General features: G+C 44.6%; 2 protein-coding genes across 2 annotated transcripts in view; both read right to left on the bottom strand.

Moving 5' to 3' along the window:
• Window positions 1–3,467: 3,467 nt before the first annotated feature.
• Window positions 3,468–8,652, bottom strand: LOC125298856 (heme-binding protein 2-like). Its single transcript, XM_048249725.1, has 3 exons — window positions 8,221–8,652; window positions 5,086–5,221; window positions 3,468–3,619 (listed from the first exon to the last, which is right to left on the bottom strand). Exons 1-3 carry the CDS (start codon window positions 8,290–8,292, stop codon window positions 3,468–3,470), a joined length of 360 nt encoding a protein of 119 aa, XP_048105682.1. The 5' UTR covers window positions 8,293–8,652.
• A 217-nt stretch (window positions 8,653–8,869) lies between these two features.
• The window catches only part of kif25 (kinesin family member 25), a 21,954-nt gene continuing 16,575 nt past the window's right edge, over window positions 8,870–14,248 (bottom strand). The window contains 4 exon segments of the mRNA XM_048250419.1: window positions 8,870–10,176; window positions 11,937–12,092; window positions 12,458–12,739; window positions 12,827–12,926. Of these exon segments, the coding sequence (XP_048106376.1) occupies window positions 10,025–10,176; window positions 11,937–12,092; window positions 12,458–12,739; window positions 12,827–12,926 (690 nt within the window). The 3' untranslated portion in view covers window positions 8,870–10,024.

Below are 14,248 nucleotides of genomic sequence, written 5' to 3'. Positions count from 1 at the left end.
GAAGTGCTGGGAGGGAGAAGAGGGAAAGCAATTTAATGTATTAATATGCACAACAGGTTTCATGCTGTAATCTAGACCTGACATCAAAGTAAATATCTGTTTTATGTAGATTTCTACACCTGCAGCATTTCCCATTAGGCTACAAACAAATAATTTTACCATTAGGCTACTAAAAAATCATTTCTGGGGTGAGCCTATTTGCTATGGTAACCTAGCAACCTGTGTGTGTGTGTGCACGCCAAGCGGTCGGAGGAAAGATGAGGGTGCATGCATGTGTGTGAGGTTTTTTTTTTTAGGCATACTGTCTTGCAATTGAACGTGAATAAGTTTACTTACTTAAAAACATCAAAGCTAAACAAGCTATCATGACATCGCTACAAATACAGTATGTTTTTAAAATCAGCCAACATCAATGTAGGCTATAGGCTACGTAGATAGATGATAGATAGGCTACATAGATTGATAGATAGCCTATTTTATTGACGCTTGGTGAAACAGCATGGAGTGGATATTTAAGTTCAGATGCTTGTTCTTTTCCTTTTTGAGTATGTAATGATCCCAAAACTACTTGAAAACTTTAGACATTCTCTGCCATTTATGGATATCTTGACTCCGCCATGGCGCCAGCTAAATTCAGAATGTATCACGATTCACGCGCTAGTGGTGTGCTTCCTGAATAACGGTCCGTGTGGAACAATCAGATCCCCTTGCCGCGATAGTGCGGCGCATAGAATTTAACGAGGCTTCAAGGCAGGGTTTTTGCCTCGAGTAATTCTTGTAATCGAGTTATTCGAGTAACTCGATGAATCGTTTCAGCCCTAAACAGATGCGATGTATGGAACAGATGAGATGTATAGAACAGATGAGATGTATAGAACAGATTAGAACAGATGAGATGTATAGAACAGAGAAGATGTATAGAACAGATGAGATGTATGGAACAGATGAGATGTATAGAACAGTATAGAACAGATGAGATGTATAGAACAGTATAGAACAGATAAGATGTATAGAACATAAGAAACACTAGCCTAGGTGCCAGCCGAACTTAGCCCCGCCCACAACATTTGAGGTCGGGAAGCTCAGTCTGGCATTGCTCTGTTGTGGAGCAACTATGCTCGAACCAGAGCTGTTAGGACCAATTAAATTGGGGTTTACGATGATGGACAGGTGAGCAACAGTGCCTCGTCTATCACGTCATCTGAGCACGCTTAGGTTGATTTTGTTTGCAACAAAAACGCTGTGGCTAGAAGGAGATAGATGGCTTCTAAGACCCCATATGGAAAAATGCATATTATTTCCATGAGGTTTCATCATCGAAAAAGATTATTTCTGAAAACTTTGGCCAAAGTTGATATGTGGGAAAACTCCGGTTTCACTTTCATTAAAGGAAAAGCGTGTTTGTAATTGTAACATGTTGTTCTCTTGTTTGTTTGAAATCTCTGATTGGTCACCTGTTTGCTCGAGGGGTTTGCAACACCAGTCCCCAGCTGTTAATAACATGTTTGTAGCATCAGTGTTCAACGGAATTATTTTTTATAAACGAAGGAGGGGAAATATCCGTTTTTCCTAATAGCCTATACCCTGCTACATATTTAGTTGTCTTAGATTTCGCTATCGGGTGTTGTAGGAGATATTGGCAGCACAATCACTTTTACAAAATACCAGAAAAAAATGTTAAGGCATTTGTGGAGAAGAAGGATAGTTCGTGTGTTCTTTCTACATCTCACAGTAAGTTACTTCGTTGCTCTGATTGGTTAAGGTCTATCCAATTGAGTGCAGAGGCATTCCCCCCCTGTATCGGTTGAAACACGCCCCATAATTACGTCCCGATGGAGCAGTATCAGACTCATATTCTGACTAGAGTCTGAGAATGATGTGTCGGCTAAGGAAACACAGCAAAAGGTCACTAGCGAGTGCTGTCTTGTAGAGTCGCTATTCGTATAGGAAGCCACTTATCTACAGTGTCCTTCCAGGTGTGGGACAACTCTCCTACACATCCTCTTTACACTGCCACAGGTGTTCACGTCACATTTAAAGAATCAGAAAGAAGCACTGAACAGAAGTTCTGAGCAATAATGCTTATATACCGTATAAAACAATAAATGTTGGTATAAAACATTTATACCAAAGTGAAACAAAAGACCCGTCACACAGAAGAAGCAGTTTTGACCTAAACCAATCACCGAGTCAGAACACACCCAGACGACCCTAATCAATGACCTCCGTGGCATGGACGCCATGACAGGGACCATTTCATCAGTTGTGATATTCAGCCAGATGCCTTTGTAACCGAGGTCGTAATTCGTCCGCCACTCACGGCCCTCGAACCCAGGTGGGCAGCCGTGGCTCACTGGTTAGCACTGCGGACCATTAGCCGGAGGGTTGCCGGTTCGAGCCCAACCAGTGGGAACGGCTGAAGTGCCCAGGCACCTAACCCCTCACTGCTCCCCGACCAGTAGGCACGGCTGAAGTGCCCTTGAGCAAGGCACCTAACCCCTCACTGCTCCCCGAGTGCCGCTGTTGTAGCAGGCAGCTCACTGCGCCGGGATTAGTGTGTGCTTCACCTCACTGTGTGCTGAGTGTGTTTCACTAATTCACGGATTGAGATAAATACAGAGACCAAATTTCCCTCACGGGATCAAAAGAGTATATATACTTAACCCGCACATCTCCACACTCCACATGGGAGTCGAACGCTCTAACCACTGAGCTAAAAGCCCAGGCTCCCAACTCAGCGGTTAGAAGCGTTCTTAAAGCAACACCAAAGAACGTTTCCTCTGTAGCACGCACTATTTGTTTATCCAGCACCAGCTTTGCAAATAACAATGTCGACAGACAAGGTAGAATATGTTGCATGATTTTATGAAAGTATGATGTATTGCGACATCAGATGCAAGTCAAATTTGTAGTTTCTCTTCTCTCATTCCATCGAACTACAGATCCGCTACCCGATCCGGCAAACTTACATAGTGCGGTTATAGCCGATAGAGGGCCACGAAGTGAATGCAGAAAGTGGCGTTCATCCTGTTACGAGTTGATAAACCACTGAAACGATTTTGGAAACATTATTTTAAGGTACAAAAAAGTCTTTGGTGTTGCTTTAAGGTTAGGAGTGTGAGGATTTACACGGGCAACTAGCATGCTAGCTCAGTTAGCCTCCGTTACACCTTCCCTTACGGTCGTCTAGGAACACAGTCTACAGGTGAGAACCATCACATGCTGACACACGTGGGAGAGCTTCTATATGTGAGAACCATCACATGCTGACACACGTGGGAGAGCTACCGGTACTTCAGTTTAACTATTGTAAGTGACCTATTAATGAGTAATATTAAAGCACATATTTTAAACACTACATCGCATATTAAGATGTTGGACATAGTTCCGTTTTGCACTCTCACTCATTACAGCGGTTCAAGGGGTTGTGCAGTCGTTACCGTCTGGCGATGAACTTCGGGCGGTTCTCAATGACCCGCGCCTGGGCTGCTGGGTGTAGGCGGGTCGGCCTGGTGCTCCTGGGGGATGAAGAACGAGACGGTGAAGCTGCTCTCACTCGCCGGACCAGCGCCCGGTTCTATACGGCAAGTCACCGGAGCAGTCATGTCCACCTTCACCTCTATGAATGCACGCACACACACACACACACACACACACACGCGCTCGCACATGAACACACACACACACACATACACACACGCGCTCGCACATGAACACACACACACACACACACACACACACACACACACACACACACACATACACACACGTGCTCGCACATGAACACACACACACACACACATACAAACACGCGCTCGCACATGAACATACACACACACACATATATACACACACACACACATATACACACACACGCGTACACACACATACAAACATACACACACACACACACACAAGCGCGCGCACACACACACACACACACACCAGTAAATGATGAAGCATGCCCCTGACAAAGGAACTACACAAATAGCAATTCCCAACATAGTTATTTCACACAAATAGATCGACTGCAACATCATCAGGGAGTATCACTGCAGTGAAGTGTAGATGGGCATGTGTTGTCTGTACTGATGGACGTGTGTTGTCTGTACTGATGGACGTATCTGTACTGATGGACGTGTGTTGTCTGTACTGATGGACGTGTATACTGATGGACGTGTGTTGTCTGTACTGATGGACATGTGTTGTCTGTACTGATGGACGTGTGTACTGATGGACGTGTGTTGTCTGTACTGATGGACGTGTGTTGTCTGCACTGATGGACGTGTATACTGATGGACGTGTGTTGTCTGTACTGATGGACGTGTGTTGTCAGTACTGATGGACGTGTGTACTGATGGACGTGTGTACTGATGGATGTGTGTTGTCTGTACTGATGGACGTGTGTTGTCTGTACTGAAGGACGTGTGTACTGATGGACGTGTGTTGTCTGTACTGATGGACGTGTGTACTGATGGACGTGTGTTGTCTGTACTGATGGACGTGTACTGATGGACGTGTGTTGTCTGTACTGATGGACATGTGTTGTCTGTACTGATGGACGTGTGTACTGATGGACGTGTGTTGTCTGTACTGATGGACGTGTGTTGTGTGTACTGATGGACGTGTATACTGATGGACGTGTGTTGTCAGAGTCCAATGGACGTGTGTTGTCAGAGTTTCAGTGAAGGACTGAAAACTGACATGTATGGCTCTCCACCTCAATCCTGTGGGGTTTCTCATTTAGCCTACCGGTACGTCTTTCACCTACAGACATTATACTGATGAAATGACACTATTATGCTTTGGAAAAACAACACAAGGAGCAGACTTACTAACTTCCCTTTAACAGGCCCTATGTGCCGCACTAAGCGATAGTTGATATTGTGTATCTATGTGAGGTATCTTGGTTTTATTATTAGCCTATAAGGGTCTTACTGAAACACAATCTATAGAATTGCTCATGATTCACTTATAGGTACCTAAATAGCCCACATACACTCACTCTTGTCTTTAAGGGTACTAGCCCACACATACACACACTCACTCTTGTCTTAAGGGTAGGGAGCCCCCACACACACTCACTCTTGTCGTTCTCCCCCTGGATGTACTTGAAGAGTTTGCCGAATCCCTCCTTCATCACGGCGTCCCCCTGCGTTCCCTTAAGAGTGACACTCACCCACGTAGCGGCCTCATAGGTGCGGATCTCGTAGTCCTTACCCTGGGAGAGAGGACAGGGAATAAAGGCTGCTTATCCTGCATCGCTAAGTAGCTAGTTAACATTTTAACCTAAATGCTCTGCAGGTGGCAAACTTGTTTAAAACACAGACAGACTTATATCAATGAACACATCCACTTATTTCCCTTTGTTCTCTTCTGTTTTCAGTGCATAAGGCATTCAGTGGAGCTGCACCTTAAGGCAATAGTAATGGGTTTCAATAAATAGTAAAGTTTCAATCACTGTAGGCCTAATACAGACTCATTTTTATCTTACACTCAATGACCGCATCTGAATTAAACTTCACTAAAGAATTTCCTAGGCTATTTAAAGAGTAGATTTAGTAGTTGTGTTTCTTTTGTATTTGTGTATGTTGTCAATTTCAGATGATGTGAGAAGAAATTCTGTTTGCTCTGCCAACAGTCAACCCGTTTACAGTAATAAATATGCTGATATGACTTAATACAAATCACAATGAAATGCATTTAATCTTCGTGTTTTTTTTTGTTGTTAAAATCTCTATTGACATATAGGCTAATTTACATAGCAATTCATTATAAACTAATGTAGACATATTGCAAAATGCAAAATTAAATAAATGTAAAGATTTTCAAGTGGAGTTTCAATGTAGAAGCAATCATTTGGCATACTTATGGCCTCACTTTGGGTCAGTTTTGGCTACTTTTTCGCTGGATTTGGGGGATTTTGGACTTTCTTTGGGATGGTTATGGCCATATTTTGGAATGCCACAATTGGTTCTGGGTGTTTTGGCTCCTTTTGTTTTGATTCTGGCTTGCCTAATTTGGGCCATATATGGGCCGTACATCCCTCCAAAACAGAATGTAATAATCTGCAAATCTCTTAAACTCACATTTGGTTGCAAGGACTATTTCATGGAAAATATATGTTAATTTTGAATTTGATACCAGCAACATGTTTAAAAGAAAAGTTGGGACGGGGGTAACAAAATGCTGGAAAAGTTGTGTAATGATAAAGAAAACAAAAGGGAGAATGTTTCACAACTAATTAGGGTAACTATGGCAACACGATTGGGTATGAAAAAGAGCATCCCAGAGAGGCAGGGTCTCTTAGAAGTAAAGATGTAGGGGTATTCATCACTCTGTGTAAACCTGTGTGCACAAATGATGAAACAATGTCATTTTAATGCTTCTTCATATTAAATTGTGACATATTTAAGGTATCATCTACAGGACATAATATTAAATAAAAACAAATATTAAATATTAAATAAAAACAAATATTAAATAAAACATTCAGAGAATCCAGAGAAATCTTTGCAAATAAGGGAAAGAGCTGAAAAACAAATTGGATGGCCGTGGTCTTTTGGACCTCAGATGGCACTGCATCAACACCAGACCCGTTTCCAGACCTGCCATTGTATGGGCTCAGGAAAACCTCTGATAACCATTATCTATGGGCACAGTTTGATACTCAATTAAAAAACTGCAGCCAAAATTGTAACAGCAAAAAATTGTATTGAGACATGATACAGAAAATAGCACCCTCTTATCTTGGCCTGAGCTTGTTTAAAATGGACTGAGGTAACGTGGAAAAAGGTCCTGTAGTCAGACCAATCAACGTTTGCCATTCTTTTTGGAAATCATGGACTCATCTGGGCTAAAGAGGAGAGGGCCTATCCAAGTATCCAACCTATCCAACTTGTTTTAGCGCTCAGTTCGAAACCCAACATCTATGACGATGTGGAGGAGCATTAGTGCCTACAGCATGAGCGTCTTGCACATTTGGCAAAGCACAATCAATTCTGAATAATGTATACAGGTTTTGAGCAACATATACACCATCAGGTAATGTCTTTTCAGGAATGACCTTGAATATTTCAGGAAAACAATGCCAAAATGAATTCTGCATATATTTAAATAGTATTTCTCCATAGAGGAAGAGTCCAGGTGCTAAGATGGCCTGTCTGCAGTCCAGATTTGTCAAATTAGGTGCATAATGGAATGAAAAGCATGACTAAGAATACCCCATACAGTTGAGCAACTGAAATCCTATATCGGGGAGTAATGGGACAACATTTCATTATCAAAACTGTAGCCAATGATCTCCTCAGTTCCTAAACATTTACAGCATTGTGTTAAATGAAGAGGTGAAGCAGTACAGTGGTAAACATGCTCCCATCCCAAAATTAAGATATATAGGCCTACTTTCCATGAAAGAGTCCAAAATTTCATGTTCAACATTTGATATGTTGTCTGTCCTTTTTGCTGCTAAATATGGGTTTACGAGACTTGTATATTATGACATTCTGTTTTTATTTGCATTTTACACAACGTCCCAACTTTTTCTCTTTTGGGGTTGTATTTTGGACATGAACTACTGCATTGTACTACATATAACCTACGGTTACTACGGCTACTGCATTGCACTACATATAACCTACGGCAGATATGCAATATTGTAGCGTCGGTGGATGTACATGTTTAACGTCGAATGAGTGTCTCCCAGAATGCAGGGCGAGTGAATGCTAGAAGGTGTAATGTCGATTATAATAGTTGTAGTTACGTTTACCATGTTGTGTATTTGTTAGCGTGTTAGTCTCTTTAGTTGTACCTAATGTGTTTATCCTCGTGTTGATGTGTGTGGTAAACCCTTATTGTGTGTTACATGTGCGGCTGATACTACCACTGTGTTGCCCTAAGTTCTTATCTGTATGTCTTCCTGTTCCAATAAGTGGCCGTCCTGGCCAAAGGTGAATTTTGTCTTGAGGGTAAGATCGCTACATTATTTTAGACATGCAATTATTAGTTTATTCTATTTTACTTAAGAAAAATAGCAATCTTGACATAATAACTAATGACATGGCCACAGAAAGTTCCGTTTAGCCACAACCTGTGCACTGTTGACAGGCCACCGAATGAAACCTACGTTGATTTTTTTTTGTCTCTAATCTAATGGTTGAGGCTTGCGATATCATGACCGCGGTCCAAGTTCAAACCGTGACTGGACGGACGGACACTCACCTTACTTTCCGCTGTCGTGTATTTAGGGACCTGCAGTCCCGTAAATAAAACTTGTCCGAGGGCTTTCAGCATCTTGACAAGCCGGTTGACCCCGAGTTTGGCAGTGGAGATGGTCTTATTTTCCAGTTAACAGATCACACGTGTTCCGTATTATTTGTCCGACAGTAGAATAAGTCAGTAGGTTAACTGTAATGTGAGCGCAATATAACTTTACAATACAGTAGGCTACAACAGTGGTTTAAAAGTAACCCCGTGACACGGCGTGTGTGTAAAGATAAGATAGGGCCTTGGCAGTTAGAAGGGAGAGGCATAGATGGAGAAGTTAATACCACATTAAAGCCAATTCTACAATATGAAGACATATAATTATGGCTCATCCCTTCTTACAAAATAGGCTATAACTTATATGTTACAATTTTAAATATATTTCAGATTCATATCAAAAAAATTACGTAGTTGTTGCTCTTTCCTTACAAAGCAGCTTCTGCTCCTTGCCTTTCGATGAACTTCTTAGCTGTGTGGTCGGTCGTGTGATCAGACTTGTGTATAATTGGACTATCTGCCGAAGGAGGTCGCTATTGTCTATAGTCAATGATTATTTGCCATACCTTGTCCATTATGAATAAACACCATTATATTGCAGACAACACAAGTGATCTGAAGTTTTTATTTAGATATTAAAAATACAAACAAGTGTATTCCATTCTATATGGAAATAACCCAGAACATCTTCTCTTTACCTACACTTATCTACACTTGACTGTTTTCTCTAAACTACCAGCCAATTCTAGCATGTGATCTTGCCCTTATAAAACATCTCAAATACATATTATGTAAACCATTAACATCAACCAAACTAGGGCAAACATACGTTGGACTGCAAAATACATATTTCACAATTACAAAAGAAAACAAAAGGACAATGTAATCTATTGTTTAAACAATGCACTTTCCTAACTAACAGATCTATTGTTACAGTTTATAAATGCACAAGGCCGAGACAACAAACATCCACTACACCATTTGAGAAGAAAACAGAGACTCCGGATAAACATGACACCTGAGTTTGTTAATATGAGACAGTATGCATATGCAGGACTTTAAGCAGGCCTGCATGCTGTGATGAGCTCACTGGACACCATGCAAGGGCAGAAGACATCGCTGCCAACCGTAGACCGTTCATGTGAGTACGCAGTGCGCAGTATGCAGTATGCATACTATGCAGCAGCACCAAGTGAAATGACACACACAACAGGAAATGAGCTCCGTTCTTCTACTTCATGCAAAATGTGCTCACAGATCTGCTTACAAACCTTCCCATTAGGTATTCCCAAGAATTCTCATAAAATATTCCCAAGTATTCCCATAAAATATTCCCAAGTATTCCCAAGAATTCCCATATAATATTCCTAAGAATTCCCATAAAATATTCCCAAATATTCCCAGTGCTCGGCAGTGCTGTGTGTACTCAGTGACGCTGCTGTCCAGTGTGCTGGGCAGTACTGTGTACTCAGTGAGGACACTGGGCTGGTGTGGACCTGTGCTGTGCTCTAAGGTGCTGTAACTGTGCTGCATGTTCCAGACTCTTGCAATAGAACCCTGCATTCCAATCTTCAGCACCTGGTTCTAGGGGTTCTAGAACCTTAAGGCCAAACAGAACAGAATAGAACAGAACAGAATAGAACTCAATGGCTTTTGTGCTGATGGTCATAAAGGCTGTCTGTCTCTGTCTCCTCTCTCTCTCTCACACACTGTATATATATATACACAGTGTACATGTGTATATATCTGTCTCCCTCCACCTCTATTTAACCTTGAGGCCAGTGGCCTTGCGGCGGGGCGCTGCTCTCTGGACCTGACGTGCGCGGGAGCCGAAGCCGAGCGACTGCAGGGACTCGGCCAGGAAGCGCTGAGTCGGGGACACACACAACATGACCAGCAGCTTGGCATCGCCACCTACAGCAGAGACACACACATTACACATGACCAGCATCGCCACCTACAGCAGAGACACACACATTATACATGACCAGCATCGCCACCTACATGAGAGACGCACACATTACGCATGACCAGCATCATACCTACAGCCAGAGACACACCCATTACACACTTGACCAGCGCCATACCTACAGCAGAGACACACATTACACATGACCAGCATAATGCACCTACAGCAGGACACACGTACACACGCTGACCAGCGGCTGCAGCAGGACAGCGGGGCACACGTACACATGACCAGCGGCTACAGCGGGGACACGCGATTACGCATGGGCCAGCAACTGCAGCAGGACACACATTACACATGACCAGCGAGCTTGGCGTAAGCCACCTGCAACAGGACACACACACATTACATATGACCAGCAGCTACAGCAGAGACACACATTACACATGACCAGCAGCTTGGCATCGCCACCTACAGCAGAGACACACATTATACATGACCAGCATCGCCACCTACAGCAGAGACACACACATTACACATGACCAGCAGCTACAGCAGAGACAGCAGAGGCACACACATTACACATGACCAGCAGCTACAGCAGAGACACACATTATACATGACCAGCATCGCCACCTACAGCAGAGACACACCCATTACACATGACCAGCAGCTTGGCATCGCCACCTACAGCAGAGACACACACACATTACACGCGACCAGCAGCTACAGCAGAGACACACACACACATGACCAGCAGCTACAGCAGAGACACACACATTACATGACCAGCAGCTTGGCATCGCCACCTACAGCAGAGACACACACATTACACATGACCAGCATCGCCACCTACAGCAGAGACACACACATTATACATGACCAGCATCGCCACCTACAGCAGAGACACACACATTACACATGACCAGCATCGCCACCTACAGCAGAGACACACCCATTACACATGACCAGCATCGCCACCTACAGCAGAGACACACACATTACACATGACCAGCATCGCCACCTACAGCAGAGACACACACATTACACATGACCAGCAGCTACAGCAGAGACAGCAGAGGCACACACATTACACATGACCAGCAGCTACAGCAGAGACACACACACATTACACATGACCAGCAACTACAGCAGAGACACACACATTACACATGACCAGCAGCTTGGCATCGCCACCTACAGCAGAGACACACACATTACATATGAATGTGTACCTATATAGCCTGTAGCTGGTGTGTGTGTGAGCTTGCTGTTGCAGTAGGGCACATGTGCGTGTGTGTGTGCGTTAGGGTTTGTGTGCGTGTGTGCGCGTGTGTACCTGTAGCAGATGTGTGAGCTTGCTGTTGTGGTAAGGCACGTGTGTGTGTACCTATATAGTCCTGTAGCAGATGTGTGAGCTTGCTGTTGCGGTAGGGCACGTGTGTGTGTGTGTGTGTGTGTGTGTGTGTGTGTGTGTGTGTGTGTGTGTGTGTGTGTGTACCTATATAGTCCTGTAGCAGGTGTTTGAGCTTGCTGTTGCGGTAGGGCACGTGTGTGTGTATGTGTGTGTGTGTGTGTGTGTGTGTGTGTGTGTGTGTGTGTACCTATATAGTCCTGTAGCAGGTGTGTGAGCTTGCTGTTGCGGTAGGGCACTGTGTGTGTGTGTGTGTGTGTGTGTGTGTGTGTGTACCTATATAGTCCTGTAGCAGGTGTGTGAGCTTGCTGTTGCGGTAGGGCACGTGTGTGTGTGTGTGTGTGTGTGTACCTATATAGTCCTGTAGCAGGTGTGTGAGCTTGCTGTTGCGGTAGGGCACGTGTGGCCTCTGTTCTGCAAGGGCTCCCAGGACGTCGGAAAGCGCCGAGAGGCTGCGGTTAATACAGGAACTCTCCCACAGGGTGGCGCCACTCACTCCAGACTGGCCTGCAACCACACAACACTCAGCGTCATGACAACAGCACAATACACACAACACAACCATCAGCGTCATTAAACGGCACACACACACCACAGCAGGTGCGACTACTTTACAACACTCAGCGTCATGACAACAGCACAACACACACCACACCACAGCATCATGACTACAACACAACTATCAGCGTCATGACAACAGCACAACACACACAGCACAACAGGCACAGACAGTTACACAACAATCAACGTCATGACAACAGCAAACACACAACACAAGATAGATATATGGATGCACAGTTTAGGTATATATCCACTATAGTTTAGTGGAGGACTCATAAGCAGCGTGCGGGCGCTAGGGGGCGCTGTCTCACCCACACACTCGCTGCCGGCCAGGTCCACCAGCTGCAGCCGCGTGCGGAGGGGCTCCTGGGAGATGCTGGGCCTGGGGGAGGCGCAGGGGGAGGTGCAGGGGGAGGAGAAGGGGGAGGAGGGAAGGGAGGAGGAGGAGGGGCTGGCTGGGTGGTCCTCTGTGCTGCTGTGGGCGTTGCGGCCGCGGGGGCCGTTAGAGTTAGCGCGGCGGGTGCAGCGGGGGCTCCAGAAGTCTCGCTGGGGGGCGCGGGGGGACTCCTGACGACTGCTCTGCAGACGCCGCGCTGTCAAACAAACACACACAAACACGTGGGAGTCAGTGTGTGTGTGTGTATGTGTGTGTGACTGTAAGTGTGTGTGTGTGTGGTTACCCATAGCGAAGGCGTTGGCACTGCGAGACGTGACGGTGAGTGTGACGATGAGATGTGAGCGAGACGAATCTCTGTGCACCAGCGTGGGGCTCTGAGCTCTCTGTGCAACCAAGCAACCGGGATCCTGTGCACAGCTACCCACAGGCCTGCAGGGGGAGAGAGAGAGAGAGAGAGAGAGAGAGAGAGAGAGAGAGAGAGAGAGGGGGAGAGAGAGAGAGAGAGAGAAAGAGAGAGAGAGAGAGAGAGAGAGAGAGAGGGGAGAGAGGGAGAGGGAGAGAGAGAGAGAGAGAGAGAAAGAGTGAGTGAGAGAGAGATGAGAGAGAGAGAGAGAGGGGGAGAAAGATGAGAGAGGAGGGAGAAGGGATTAAGTCAAGTCAAGTCAAGTCACACATCCACAACGTCTAAACGGCATATAGCCTGCATATCCACAACGTCTAAACGGCATATAGCCTGCATATCCACAACGTCTAAACGTCTAAACGGCATATAGACTGCATATCCACAACGTTTAAAACCCAAGGGAGAACACGTGCGTTTTTAGTCTTGAATTAAAGCATTGGATGGTGGGGGCTGAACGCCTGAAGCTTTGGTGCGGCTTTAAGCTGCTGTTGGGGAAGACACACAGAAGTTTATTTCGGATGACCTTAGTGCTCTGGGCAGACAGTGGAGTTTATTTCAGATGACCTTAGTGCTTTGGGCAGACAGTGGAGTTGAATCAGGTCGCTGATGTAATCTCGATCATTTAAGGCTCTGAACGCTAATATCTTCAGGTCAACCTTGTATTTTTTAGTAGCCAGAATAGTGAAGCTGCACTCTGCACCAGCTGAAGGGTCATCAGAGAACCCTGACTTGAGAACCCTGAGAACCCTGACATCAGAGAACCCTGAGAACCCTGGCGTACAGCACATTACAATGGCCCAAGCATACGCAAATCAGCGCATTACAATGGCCCAAGCATACGCAAATCAGCGCATTACAATGACAATGGCCCAAGCATACGCAAATCAGCGCATTACAATGGCCCAAGCATACAGAAATCAAAGTATGGATTCAAATCTGAAAATCCCTAAGAGAATACACGTTTGATCTTGCTTCAAACCCTAACCCTTATTTTACTCTCTTTTAATTTTTGATAGGCTTGTGCACACATAACAATGCATTACCCCTAAACTTTAACCCCTTACATTAACCCTAACCCTAACCCTAGCAGAATACAAGCATATGTTTGATCTTGCCTTACCCTAACCGAATATACATACATCTTTTTTTTTATATTGCTTCAAATTGTGTTGCTAGTAAAAGGAGGATTTTGACTCTTTTTCTTTTGCGCATGTTTGTGTTGTTCAAAATAGCAGAACAACGTGAGCAACAGATGGAAAACAGAAATGGTGCTCAAAGTGTTGCGCCACATGGCAGTACACA

The sequence above is a fragment of the Alosa alosa genome, chromosome 8 (genome assembly GCF_017589495.1).
Source record: "Alosa alosa isolate M-15738 ecotype Scorff River chromosome 8, AALO_Geno_1.1, whole genome shotgun sequence".
Classification (NCBI taxonomy): Eukaryota; Metazoa; Chordata; class Actinopteri; order Clupeiformes; family Clupeidae; genus Alosa; species Alosa alosa.
Note: the sequence above shows the minus strand (reverse complement) of the source record. Positions and strands in the feature narration are given on the sequence as shown.

Coding starts and splice junctions, on each gene's coding strand:
- LOC125298856 (XM_048249725.1), bottom strand. CDS start 8,292: ATGCTGAAAGCCCTCGGACAAGTTTTATTTACGGGACTGCAGGTCCCT. Junction 5,222..8,220: donor ACACGACAGCGGAAAGTAAG/GTGAGTGTCCGT, acceptor CCTCTCTCCCAG/GGTAAGGACTACGAGATCCG. Junction 3,620..5,085: donor CCAGGGGGAGAACGACAAGA/GTGAGTGTGTGT, acceptor GTGCATTCATAG/AGGTGAAGGTGGACATGACT.